The sequence below is a fragment of the Erithacus rubecula genome (assembly GCF_903797595.1).
Source record: "Erithacus rubecula genome assembly, chromosome: 8".
NCBI classification, from domain to species: domain Eukaryota; kingdom Metazoa; phylum Chordata; class Aves; order Passeriformes; family Muscicapidae; genus Erithacus; species Erithacus rubecula.
This window is the reverse complement of record NC_136659.1, coordinates 23,172,714-23,186,086: the sequence shown is the minus strand read 5'-3', so window position 1 is coordinate 23,186,086 and position 13,373 is coordinate 23,172,714. Positions and strand designations below refer to the sequence as shown.

Genomic DNA, 13,373 nt, shown 5'->3' with positions numbered 1-13,373 from the left:
GCAGTCATCAATCTCACAAACAAACATGTTGTTGTATAACTCCAGAGCCGTGAGTAATCCTGTGCCAAAAGTTGTGTCGCGCAAGTTGTCAACAGCAGCATTCCGCATTTTTCTTAATTTGAAAAAACTAAAACTAGAACAACAAAAAATTACACCCGCAAATTTTAAATGCTCCAAAGCTGTCATTTTCCCCGTGGCTGAGGGAACTCAGACTGCCTCAATGCCCGACTTTAACCATACACCCCACAAAGTTATTAACTGATTTTTCCAGCTTCATTAGCATTCCCTTAACTTCGTTGTTACTATTTTTTTATTATGGAAAAAAGTCACCTCTATGTAATACCCCTTGTAGTTAAAATCCTCTGTATAGCCTGTGGCAGTTGAGCAGCAGGAAAAGGAGTGTGACAGAGTTGGAAATGGGCATTTCATACCAAAACCCTAAAGGTCAGAGACCTCTGAGAGACCTCACTTTTGGTCACTCTCATTACCAAAAGTGCCACAAGGGAGGTGCTGAGTCAGCTGCAGACAGCTTTGATCAGAGGGCAAAACACCCTGTGGGCAGCCAGGCTGGAGACATGGGGCATCCCTATGGGCTTGGAGCCCCGGGTCTCCAAGAGGTCTCACCCAAATGCAGGGTCCTGTTCCCATAGAGGCATGGTGGCTCCCAGGACCATCATCTGGTGAGCAACTGGGTGTTGGGACTGTCCCTGAGTCCAGGCATTGGTCCCCATGCTATGGTGGCACCTGGACTGAAATGTGGCTGCTTGTGCCAGGCAGTTTTGTGGCAGCAGGGTGAGAGTGAGCCCTCGCTCACCCAACCCAGCTCTCCTCGTTTTTGGGGGTGTGCAGATGACCCCGTTCCCGTGTGCCAAGCCCGGGTGTTGCTGTGAGGCAACACTGGTGGAGTGCGATCTCCATCCCTGCTCAAGGTGTCTCTGTCAGGCGGTCCCTGTCGCGTTTGGTCCCGCCGCATCCAGCGGGGCAGACCCCATCCCTGGTCTCATTGCAGCAGACCCTCTGCCCGTGTGGGTCACCGTCCCCAGCTCCTCTCTGGGTCACCCCCACTGCTGTGAGCGCTGCCCCAGCCCGCTCTGGTCCGATCCGCGCTCCCCAGCGGCAGGGACAGCCCCGACCCCCGCGGGGGAGCGGGGGCGGGCGTGGGGGCGGCTCTAGGACCCAGCGGCGGCGCGGCGCGCCCGGCCCCGCTCAGCTCCGCTCAGCCCGGCTCCGCGCCGAGCCGTGCCGTGCTGTGCTGTGCCGTACCCTGCGGTGCCGTGCCGTGCCGTACCCTGCGGTGCCGTGCCGTGCCACGCCGCCTGGTTCCGCTCCTCTCCTCGGCTCCCCGCCCCGCGCCGCCCCGCCGGGGGGCCGAGCGGCGCGTCCACCTGCCGGCCCGCGGCCCGTCAGTCCCGCCATGGCGCTCGGCGGGGTCGGGCGCGGCGCGGCGCGGGCCGCCTGGCCGCGGCTGCTGCTGGCGGCGGCGGCGGCGGCGCTGGCGCTGGCGGGGCCGGCGCTGCCCGAGGTGCTGTTCCGCTGCCCGCCCTGCACGGCGGAGCGCCTGGCCGCCTGCCCCCCGGCCGCCCGGCCGCCCTGCCCCGAGCTGGTGCGGGAGCCGGGCTGCGGCTGCTGCCCGGTGTGCGCCCGCCTGGAGGCCGAGGCGTGCGGTGTCTACACGCCGCGCTGCGCCGCCGGCTTGCGCTGCTACCCCGACCCCGGCGCCGAGCTGCCCCTGCAAGCGCTGGTGCAGGGACAGGGCACCTGCGCCCGCCGCCGCGACACGGCCGAGTACGGCGCCAGCGCCGAGCGCCCCGCAGGTGAGCAGCGCCCCGCAGGTGAGCGGCGCCCGGCCCCGGCCTCCGCGGGTCCGACACGGCGAGCCGAGAACCGGCACCGGGACCGAGCGCTCTGCGCCGCGCCGGGGACCGGGCACTGCGCGCCGGGAACGCGGGGCTGGGCGCTGGGGACCGGGCACTGCGCGCCGGGAACGCGGGGCTGGGCGCTGGGAACCGGGCACTGCCCGCCGGGAACGCGGGGCTGGGCGCTGGGGACAGAGCACCGCGCGTCGCTCCGCGGGTGCCGGGCACCGGGGACAGGTGGGCGATGCACACCGCGCACTCGGGAACGCCCAGGGGACAAAGGAATCCCAAAGAGTGACCTCAGGGGGGTCCTCCTGGGGCAGAGCGACCCCGCCGGAGCGCAGACAAGGGGGATCCCTGCGGGAGAGGAGCGAGAGTAAGTCCAGGGAAGCACAACGAGGGAGGGAATGAGAGAGAGGGGCACTGGAGGGGGGACAAAGCATCAGCGCATCCCTGGGGTGGGCAAAATGGGATATTTGGGGTGCAATTACCTCGGGGGTTAGAGAGGTTTCTTTGGTATGGGACAGGAATGCCAGGGGTGAAATGTAACAGGATGGGAGGGAATGTAGGGACCGCTCCAGGGGACAGGCTGGAGGTTGGGGTCTTTTAGGGGAAAAAAACCCCACCATGGGAACAGATAAGGGTGAACTTTGGGGGGATGCAGCTGAGGGGTGGGGAGAGTCCTTGGGGGAGCAGAGAGGAGCGAACGTTCAGATTTGTGTTTGGTGGAAAAGCACCCTGAAGGATGATGGATGCCCCAGAGATACGGAGAGAGGTGGTGCGGGAGGACCGTGTGCTGCCGGCTGGGAAGGGGGAAGACTGCGGGGTTCTGCTATGTGAGGAACCTGTTCCTGCGGCCACCCTTCCAGCAGAGCCCACCTTGGAGATGAGCTGACCTGTGCCAGCTCCCGGGGGTGTCCCGGCCCCTCCGGCCCCCCAAGGGGAGCACAGCCGCGGGCACCGGGACGCCAGCAGGCTCCGGACCTGTTGCTGTGATTGCCGTGGGAGGGAGCGCTCCTCGGCTGCCGATAGAGCACTGCTGGGGTTTATTAATGCCTCCTCTCCCGTGCGATCCACTGCAAGCTCTTGCCTTTTCCGTGGGATGTTAAGAATTGACAAATCAGCTCTGGAAATAGAAACCAGCACTTTCTCCTTCGTAAACCAGCACCCCTCCTTGACTTCTGCTGCCTTGCTGGGTTTGCTCCCCTGGCTACGACTTGGGCTCTTGACCCTGTTTGCATAACTAGTTCAGCAGCACGACTTTGAATTCCCTCCCTTCCCTCTTTATTTAAAAGTGCTCTGAAGCGGGCTGTACCTCTTGGCTTCCCTTTCCGTGAGGATGGGAATGCAGCCAGGTACCCGTGTGTGCTGGTCCAGGTACCTGTGTGTGCTGGTGCAGGTACCTGTGTGTGCTGCTCTGCTCGATGAGGAGAGATGAGCAGAGTAGTGAAAAAACAGCAGCAGGAAGAACTTTGTACGTTTCAAGCTGCTGCTTCGCACAGCCAGGCTGTGACTGCTGTTCTCCCCACTCCTGTCCCTGTTCCCTTGCCCAGCTGTGAAGGGCTGTGGAGAGCCAGGACTCTGGAGAACAACGTTGATGCGAAATCTTCCTTGATTACAGAATATGAGCATCAAGGGAATGAATTTTAGACTCGCCAGAAGAAGCCAAGGGCATTTAGATTTAAGGAATTTGGTGCTGACTTCCAGGCTTATGCTTTTACAAAAAGCTGGAGTGGGTGGAGGGCATTGCAATGATGGGCTGAGGTAATTTTCTGAGTTAGTGCTTCTTTTTTCTTTTACAGACTTTAATTCAGAATTACGTTTACATCACTCAGTATTTTGCTTGATTTGATTATCTTTATTCCTTTACAATGGGTGTGATTTATTTGATTGTATCTCAGTAGATAATACACACAGATATAAATAGCACAGTTTAAGAGCCCTATAATGTATGTGGTGCTCTGTAATATCCATAGGGGGTGAATAATAAAAATACTGGCACATCCTTAGCCAGCGTGATGGGAAACATGCAGCTGGAGTATTCACAGTTGAGCATGTCTTGGCAGAGGAGCTTGGACATCCAGAAAAGGGTTTGTGCTCTTCAGATTACAAAACTTTTAACAGGTTGTTGTAGCCATCAGGAAAAAAAAAAAAAAACCAAACCCGACCAAACCAAAACAACCAAACCCTCAACAAAAACAAAATCTGAATCTGCCAGCTTCACTTGATGCTCTTCTCTTCAGACTCTCATCTTTGATCCCATCTGCACTGTGCTTGCTAAACATCTATGAGAGAGCTGAGTTTGCTTTTCGTTTTAAGCAGTGACAGGGAAAGCACTCTGGCACCCAAAAGAGCAGGGACTGGAATTTGCTTTCAAATGCTGATGTTAAGCCAGTTTCAAGAGTGCCCCAAGAGCAAGTTTTTGCCTGCAGAAAGCAGGTGTTGAGGGTTTTTTGGTGTGGTTGGTTTTGTGGTGCTTTTTTTTTTTCTTTCTTTTTAAATGTGCTTAAAGGTATTTACCCTTTTTCCCCTTTCCAGCTTGAAAAGGCTCCTTTGGCTGATTCAGGACTGGAATGCAGAGCTCGTGCTATTCCTAAATTAAGAGGTTGGCAAGTTTTTTTGTCCCTGATGAGAGGCAGAAGGATTGCCGAAATGAAACAAGGAATAAAACTCTGCAAATTCTCCTGCTATGGCTCCAGCATTGTTTAGTCTTCCAGTAAGGTCTGTAAAGCCAATCCTGAAATGGTTGTAGGCGGAAAGTAACATAAACCACCATGCAGCTAAGAAGCAAGGGATGTTGCTCATTGCACAAGAGGCTTTGGGTATTTTGGAGATGTTGGGAATGTTGGAACAAAATAGCAGCAGTCTGTGGAAATCAGTCTAAGAACTTCTGCCCTCCCTGGGGAGGAGAGTGCATCAACCCCCCTGAGTGGTGGGAGTGAGGTGGAGACTCAGCATCTACAGGGATCAGGGCCTTTTAGGTCTCTCTGGTGCCTCTGGACCACGTTCCACTGCAGTTTGTTTCAGGTCATGGCGTGACAAATTCCTGTACTTGTGGCTGGAACTGCCTGACCTGGGGACAGGGTTATTCCTGTGTGCACAGAGCTCACAGAGCTCCTGCTGGTCTTGGGTGTGTTTATTCTCTCAGCACCTCTGCAAGATTATCACAGTGTTTTGCAGATGGAGCGAATGATGTGCCCAAGGTCCTCCAGGACACAGGGAGCAGGGTGAGGACTGTCTTTTCATTGTGCTGTGTCCTGGCAGAAAATGTCTCAGGCCCTGCAGCCACCTTCTATTCAAAGCAGGCCTAGGTTGGCCTTATGGGTCTTGCAGACACAGGGTAATTTGAGAGGTATTTTAGGTACCACTGGGGTCTTTCAACCCCTCCAGTCTCAGCCAGGGGGTGAGGATCCTGCCTTCTCTTTTCAGCCATGATGAACTGGCACCAGGGGCTTGTGTGGTGGTGTGCAGCTCTCAGCTCCCATGTCCTCTGCCCTTCCTTCTGCTGGGTTCAGCTCTGACCTTATATCAGAGCAGGCTGGTTTGGGAGATTGTCCTGCTGTGAGCCAGCCCTAGAAAACAAGTGTCAGATGGATGACCTGAGCTGGCTCAAGGTGCAGCAGGGTGTTCAGCAGGATGCCAAGTGCTGCTCCCAGGTGGGAACTTATGCTAAGAGGTGGAGCAGGGCAGATCTCAATGATGCAAATGCCCTAGATTGTCTTGCCCAAGCTGTGAGAATAGCTGAAGAACATATTTTCTCCTAATGGAAACAAGATCCTAGGAATAAAGCTTGTTCCACTCTGAAAAAATGGTTCTTGAGCTGTTGTTCAAAGCTGACCAGTTAAGAGTTATTTTTTTCCCCTATGTCAGTTCAGTTCAATTGTGTTTGTAGTATTACTTTGTTGTTGGGATACATGTACTCATTTAGTGGGATATGTCTCAGAACCCACTGCTAGCTAATGAGTCCTGCTTTGGAATCTCACTTACTTGTTAAAACTAATGTATTTTTTCAGTCCATGCAACTGCAAAGTAACCTTTCCAAAGGGAAAAAGAGCTGTGCAAAGAATGTGGCTCCAAGCACACTTGAACTTGACAGGCTGGGGTTGCCGTACTCACCTGACCAGGGTCTCCACTTTGAACTCCCATGACACTAAAACAGCGTCAAAATAGTTAACTGTTAAAAACACAGCTTGCTTTAGCATCCAGCTAAAATCCTTATTTGGGTAGCTCCAAATGCCACACATCCTTCCTTACAGGTCAGATGTCAAAACCTTCATTTCCCCTTGGCAGGCAGCTGTTAAAAGACAGTTTAATGTATTGCTTGAAAACACAGAAGACTCTGAGGTTGGAGGTAGCATAATGTAACTGGAATTTTAACAGCAACTTGAAAACCATTCCAGTAATGCTATGAATGCATTTTTCATCTCTACTGAATTGCCAGGAAGACTTCTGCTTTTCTCCTGCTTTTATAAGGAACTGATGCATCCGTCATGATCTGCATGTGCGTGTGTGTATCTGTCCTCTGCCCCACAGCTTCTGACCCTGCCAGTCAAGGTGGTGGATCCAGTGCACCAGTGGATGTCCTGAAAGTACTAGAGGAGAGCCAGGCTGTGAGTGTCCCCCTCATCCTGTGCTGGAAGCACATGAGCAAGAGGAGTTAGTTAGTTAGGAGTGCAGGAACCAGGCTTTCAGCCTGGCTTATGCAAGCTTGGGCATTGCCACACGCCAGGGAAGCTGACTACCAGAATCAAACCACAGGAGTGTGCTGATCTGTCCATAGCCACTACAGGATAAGCTGAATGTCTGCACAGCTCCTTGCCTTGGAAGAATTTATTAAAAGACAAAAGCAATTAGTAACAGCTGTAGAGATGATAGGTGAACAAGAAAACCACACAGCTCATCTGTCCTCATTGCCTTTGGGGCTTTGCCAGTAGGTGGACCAGATCTTCACGCTCATCCGCAGCAGCTGTGTCTGGTCAAGAGCTAACCTGGTAATCTTTTAAGACAATTAATAACACCTTTGTGAAGCAGCTTCTTGAAAATAATGCTACCCCCTCCCACAGTCCTGGAGTTTGCCGTGGTGAGAGTGCTGCTGGTGTGAAAATGGTGGTTTGGAGGGAGAGGGAAGCCTGGGAAGATTTCAAGGCTCTGACCCAAAGCAGAAATGTGTTTTCATGCTGTCCCTTGGCAAATGATCTGTTTCCTTCTTGCCCTTTGCAGTTGTTTCCTTTCCTCTGGATTTCAGGCTTATACTCACTGAGTATGGTATTTGTCAAGGGAACAGCAAGAAGCCCCGTCTGTGAGAAAGTCCATGTCGTTTGTTTTATCCACATCCAGGAATTGAGCTGAGATAAACAATTCAGGAGGCAAAACAGTGAAAACTGGAATGTGAGAGGTGTCTTTGTGTATGGCTCTGTACTAGACCTGGCTGCAGTATCATCTGGGTCTAATTTATCTGCCCGATGGGCAGCTGTTGCTGTTATCCACAAACACAACTGGATTTGTAAAGGCAGAGTTTCATCCCAGCAGCCACCAGCATTCCTGTACCTGCTTTTCCTGGTCATGTGTTCTGACCTATGGAGCTAGGAGAAACAATAGTTTCCTTGGTGGATTTTTTGCATTTCTGTTTGGAATGGACAATTCTAAACTTTCTGAGCATGGTAACATCTGCCTTTCCTGCTGGGACTCCTTCAGAGAGAATCTTTTGCTCTAAGAGGAAGGTTAAGGTAAAATGTAAAGATGCTGTATAAAGCATTTCTGTTACAGAAGGAAGGCTGAGCTTGGTGGTGTACTGAGTTTTCAAGCATAAGAAATCCTGTTTTCTTTCCCTGAACTGGGGTGGGATATGTAACTGTGCTCAAGTCTCTGCTTAGCAGACCTTTTCTGTATTAGATGCAAATCCATTGCAATTGCTTGCACTTCCACTGTCGCCTCCACCCATCTTCATCCCGGCTGTCCCTTGGGGGGATGCTGCTGGAATCACTGCTCCTGTGTCCTTTAGCAGCATGTACTGAACACATTGTGCTTGTCTTTCCAGCGTCCTCTGGGACTGTTTGTATCTGCCAAAAGGGGCAGGTTTGTGCTGGGGGCTGCATTAGTGCCCCGTGTGTCCCTGGAGGAGGGAGCTGTAGTACATATGTGCACAGTGTGGTACTTTATGGGTGCTGAGTGTGCTCTGGGACTGGGAGGCTGACCATGGTGCATGGTCCTGCTGTGGACTCGTGAGAGAAGGAAAAATCCTTGCTAATCCTTGCACTTATTGTGCAGATTATTCCACTCAGCTGATGTCGTGGCAGCCATGTGCCGCTTTCTTCCCCGTGCACATTCTCATGCTCTGTCACACAGGTCTTGGGCTTTGTTTGGACCCACAGAGCCATGATAAGAAGTTTACCCAACTGAATCTTCACTTTTCTGGAAGGATGAGTTTTCTGCCAATTTATCAGATTTCAAATCTACTCTATTCTTTCCACAAAAACAAACTACCTTCAGTAGACCAGATCTGACTGAAACATCTCTGCTTACTTGCAGCAGTCACTGCCAGCAAGCTGGAAGGTGTTTCTCATTCACAAACTGGCCAAGTGTGACCTCATTAAACGAGTTGACACCTAATTACAAGAACACGTGATGTGATGGCTATCCTAGGCAGAGGCTGAGGAGAAAAGGGTTAGTGCTCAGTTATTAGAGCTTTGCTGCAGCCCAGCATTTGACAGCTCTTTGTAATTGCATTATTGATTGATTTCTGCTTAGTGTTTTGCCAGACATGTCATTTAGTGAGACATCAGTGGGAAGATGAAGTCTCATGTTGCAATAGCTTATGGTAGAAATAAATTGTTTAAGAAAGGAAAGGATTGGGAATTACGTGCTTTTGTTATGGACTGGAATACTGGGAGACATCAGGTCACTTTTATAAGCCTTGAACTGTCCTCTGACATTCCAGCTTTTATTCTGAAGAAAGCTGCACTGTGCCTCTTGGCTGGTAAGGCAGCAAGTTCACTGCCTGGTGCTCTCTGTAGTCAAAGATCCCATTAATTCTGCCGGCTGCAAGGAACGATTTCTTGGTATTTCATTCTGGACTGTAATTGAGAGTGACACAAAGCACTGGTGGGAATTGGACTGTGTTAAAATCCCTGCTTTTTCTTACTGTTTTCTGCAGATAAACCAACTCAGGTGGGATGAGGGTATTTCTAATGCTCTTCCCTTGAAATTTATAATATTTTCAACACCTTACTGGCTGGTGGCAATTTTAGAGAGGTATCTTTGTGCTTCCTTGCAGCTTGTCCTTGTAATGCAGGATATCTACAACACTGACACAAAGTGCACTGCACTCACTTGCATAACAACATGTGTGGGATTACATGTCCTGTAATATAATGAAAATTCATGAAGCTCTGCCCAGTATTTTTACTCCAGACTACAGCAAGATTTCCCGGTATGATGCTGCTGGTCAGACTTCAGCCAGAAGTCTGCTCTCAGCTCTCCTGGCTAGTTGCAGAAGACTTAGTCCAAGCTGATGAATTTCTCTTGGCTTGCTGAGGAGATGGAAGCCTTCCTTCCCTTGTTTTCTCTTTGCTGTTTTCCAGCTAGAAAAGGGTGAGCATCTGACATCCATTTCTGCAGGATGCTTGCTGCTCAGTCTGAGGTGACTGGTGGGTTGTTAACTAGTAGGGTGCCTCTTCTTTTGACCATAATGAACAGGACTGCTTCCATGGCTTCTGCAGGGCTGGTTTGGGCAGGATCTTGTTTAGGCAGAAATCCAGCTTGTTACAGATTATTCCAGATACCATTTTTAGTAGAAGATCTTATTTTCTAGTGGTGTTTAGGGACTATTGCCATTCCTGGGACAGGATGGTGGGTCAGCAGTACAGGTACTAATTAGAAGCTAACCCACCAATCCATCACTGAATTCAAAGAATGCTGGAACTGGGAGAGAAAAGTGAGACTATGGCAAAATGGTGCCTTCTTACAGGTCAGTCACTGTGGGAATTCTGAGTAATTTTGTTGTTGATTTTAGTAACTAAAATCAGTGTATTCTCTTCTTTTTTGTTCTTGCCAGACCCCACAGACGCTGTCACCCTGAGCTTTTAGATTCCATTAATTCTTGTGCATTACTGGGAGATTTTGGTTGATGAGATTCTTGCCTGGAATTTCTCTGTGGAGGAGCCCAGCTTCTCACTGCCTGCAGATGGGACCTGTAAAGCTCAACTTCCTTGCACACCCAGCTGGGTGCTGGGAATACAACTTCTAATGTATTAAGGACAAACTTGGTACCCTGTTCCTTTCAGAGCACCTGTTGCCGAGAGCGTGGCCAAGACTGGGCAGGTGGAAAGCAACTGGTCTACAGAGCTGTGAATAAAGCCAAAAATGCCTGTTTGGGGCTGAATTTGGAGGTTTGGGAAGGTCTAGACCTCTCTGCACATAACTGGGGCATGGTTGGTCTGTGGGCACAGGGAGGAATTTGGCATGGAGCCCTCTGAAGCAAGTATCTTGTCTAGTAAAACTCGGGCTGTGGGAGTCGGTGTGAGGAAATAAAAACATCCACTTTGGTTTCTGCAGGCTTTGTCCCGGGGGCTGGTTGGGTGTTGCAGGAGGCCACAGGAATCCTGCTTGTGACCACAGCCAGATTAATGGCCACTTGGGCAGCTTTTCAGAAGTGAGGAATTTGTCCACTTTCACAATAGTGGCTAGAAATTCCACATGAATTAATTAGTTTTATTACAGGACTTGTCCTTCCTGCTCCTCCAGGGCTGCCTGAAACACTGAACTCATTACATGAAGAAATGGAAATAGTACTAAAAATAAGAACTAGTATTCCAAACCTTCGTGAGGAAACACACAGAGTGTACTGACATCCTCCACCAGATGTGCTTCCCAAGCTGTGGCTTTTGGCCAGATGAGATCTAAACCCCAATTTTCGATCAACTGCAGCCACTTAAACACCCCAGCCTGCTCCACAGTGCTGTCTTCTCTCAGCCTCTCATTCCCTGCTCAGTTTAGGTTGTTCATCTAGGCTTCGAAATAATTTCCACAATTCCAGTTGGATGCAGTGTTCAGATTTGACCCTTGGATGTTGCACAATGAAGGCTGCACACTTTCAGCCTCCTCTCCTCATTAGGATGGGTTTCCTGCCTTGCAAGGACACTGTTGGCTTTTATGGTAGTGAAGTGCTTGGAAATACTCTGAAAGGGTGCTCTGCACTTGAGTTATGGTGGCATGGCACTTTGGAAATGTTTGATTGAGTGTAGTCAGAGTAATAGAGTAATGTTAGACTGGGTAAATATTTTGGGAACCCAGAGCTGATAATTTTCCCTTGCTTACGTTTGTGGGGGGTCAGCCTGCAGAAATTTACCACCTCTCACGTGGCTTTTAAACAAATGTTGTCTGTGGACTCAGTGTGCTTTTATTTTAATCCCTTTTTAGAAGTGCTGCTGTTGTCTTGAGATTCACCCTGCTGGTAAGGGCAGGTGCACTGCTTGCTGGTCATTCCAGTGTTTGCTTTATGAACATTGCTTCAGATACGTGTGGTTGGACAGGAGTTCTCATTCTGAGACTGACCCCTCCTTTCTGCTCAGCCCCACCTTTGTGACCCAGGCTTGTACTTGTTTTTTTGGATGAAGTGAGTTTGACATGACAAAGCTGACCAGTGAGGTGGTAAAGTTCCTGCAGGTCCCATGGCACAGAGTGGTTTGGTTTGCTGCTCAGCTCTCTTGAGAATAGTGACCCTCATCCTGGACTATGGCCAAATGAGCTAACAAAGACTGAAACACAGAATTTCCAGCATTAACAAAATGTATAAAGTGTAAAAAATGCAAATGAAGACATAGATTCTTCTAATCTCAGATGGTTGGAAAGCTTCTGTTGCTCTAGTAGTGTTGTGAATTTCAGTCGCTGCTTTCCTCCAGTTTTCTGTTTATTGTTTTTATCACTCTGGTTTCAAGGATTTGTTACCTTACTCCTGGCCATTGGGCTGGTCCTGCATGTGCTGAAACTGACCTTTGCAAATTCAGAGCACACTGAGAGTATTGGGCAGTGCAGATTTGACAGGGCAGCAGGTGAACCTGGCCAAATATCTGTCACGTTCATCCTCTGGCTTCAGGTGACAGCCAGTGATGCACAGATTGGGAATTTAGGAGGAGTATGGAGTGAGCCTTGAGAGGTGGGAGCAGTGCTATGGAAACCCATCATGCTGCTGATACTGCTCAGCCCACGATTTCAGGGATTTCCAAAGCACAGCCTGGCCTGCTGGCTGCTCACAGAGGCACCTTCTTTATTTGGTGAGCTGCCCTGACTTCCAGCAGTGAGGCTTCAAGTGCTGGGGGAGGCAGACAAGCCCACAGTGGTGTCTGTGTACATCAGTCTGTGTCTTGAGGCTTCAGCTGTGGCGAGAAGGGAGGTCCCATGGCTCAGGCTGTGCCCAGTGGAAGCACAGCCCTGCCCAGATCTGTTTTTATCCCTAGTTACGGGGTGTGCTGGGAGGGTTGAGCCTCTGGCTTGTCACTGTCAGCAGTATCTTGTCCCCTGGAGCTGATCTGCCTTAGCAGAACTAAAATGTCTCAGCTGACCTAAAAAACTGCTTGTAATTGAAATGCAGTGGCCCCCATAAATATTTAACTGAGTCTGTGTTTTGCTGTGCATTTTTTTTCCTGATCTTTTTTGCTTTTCCTTGCCGGTGTGTGGATAGTCAGCTGAATGCACCTCCCTTCCATGGCATCCTGTGATGAAATGGCATTTTTGGCAGTTAAATTATGCATCTTGTTTGTCTTCTATCATCATCGTGTTTAAGGCAGATATCAAGCTCAGTGTTGAGTGTGTGCATGCTCCTGTGGGAGTATTTACACCCCACTCCAGGCTGCCCACTGCCATGCAAACCACATCCTGACAACCTGTGCACAGCCTGCATTAAGATTTTGTAACTCTGCTGCTGAAGCAGTGGACTCCCATCAGATGAGGGAAGTTAGCAAAGTTTTGCCCAAGAAATATCTGTGGGTGGATGGACTGTAGGTTGTGTGGCAGAAGGAGCCTGCAGTGCAAGGCTGCAATTAGTGCAGTCAGTGACAGAGGTGTCCCTGTGAGCTGCTGGCACACTGGGCTGAGCCTCGGAAATCCCTGAAATCGTGACCTGAGCTGGGCTGACTGCCTGACACCAGTACCTGGGGCTTGTGTAGCCTGGCCTGTGCTGGAGTAATCCCAGCTGGCTGCTCTGCTTTCAGAGCTGTGGAAGCATGCTCTGTGTCTAGAGGACACAGCCTGGCAGGGACTCGGACAGCACAGATCAGGCTGCTCCCGTGGTGGAGTTAGGCTGGGGGTGCTGCAAAGCCATGGGGCAGGGTCACCCATCATCACAGCTCAGCCTGCAGCAAAGGTGATTTCCCTGTTGTGACAGAGGTAAACAGCTGCATTTCAGAGCTGGAGAGGTGGTGTTGGTCCCCTCTGAGCCCAGCACAGGGGCTGATGCAGGGCAGCGCTGCCATCCTGTCCTGGCTGATGTCCTGCACAGAATGGAGCTCTGCTGTTCCCAGC

General features: G+C 50.7%; 1 protein-coding gene across 1 annotated transcript in view; it reads left to right on the top strand.

Annotated features, from left to right (window-relative positions):
• Positions 1-1,311: 1,311 nt before the first annotated feature.
• Positions 1,312-13,373, top strand: part of IGFBP2 (insulin like growth factor binding protein 2) — a 56,829-nt gene continuing 44,767 nt past the window's right edge. The window contains exon 1 of the mRNA XM_079310801.1: positions 1,312-1,814. Within this exon, the coding sequence (XP_079166927.1) occupies positions 1,415-1,814 (400 nt within the window). The 5' untranslated portion in view covers positions 1,312-1,414. The remainder of the gene's footprint in view (positions 1,815-13,373) is intronic.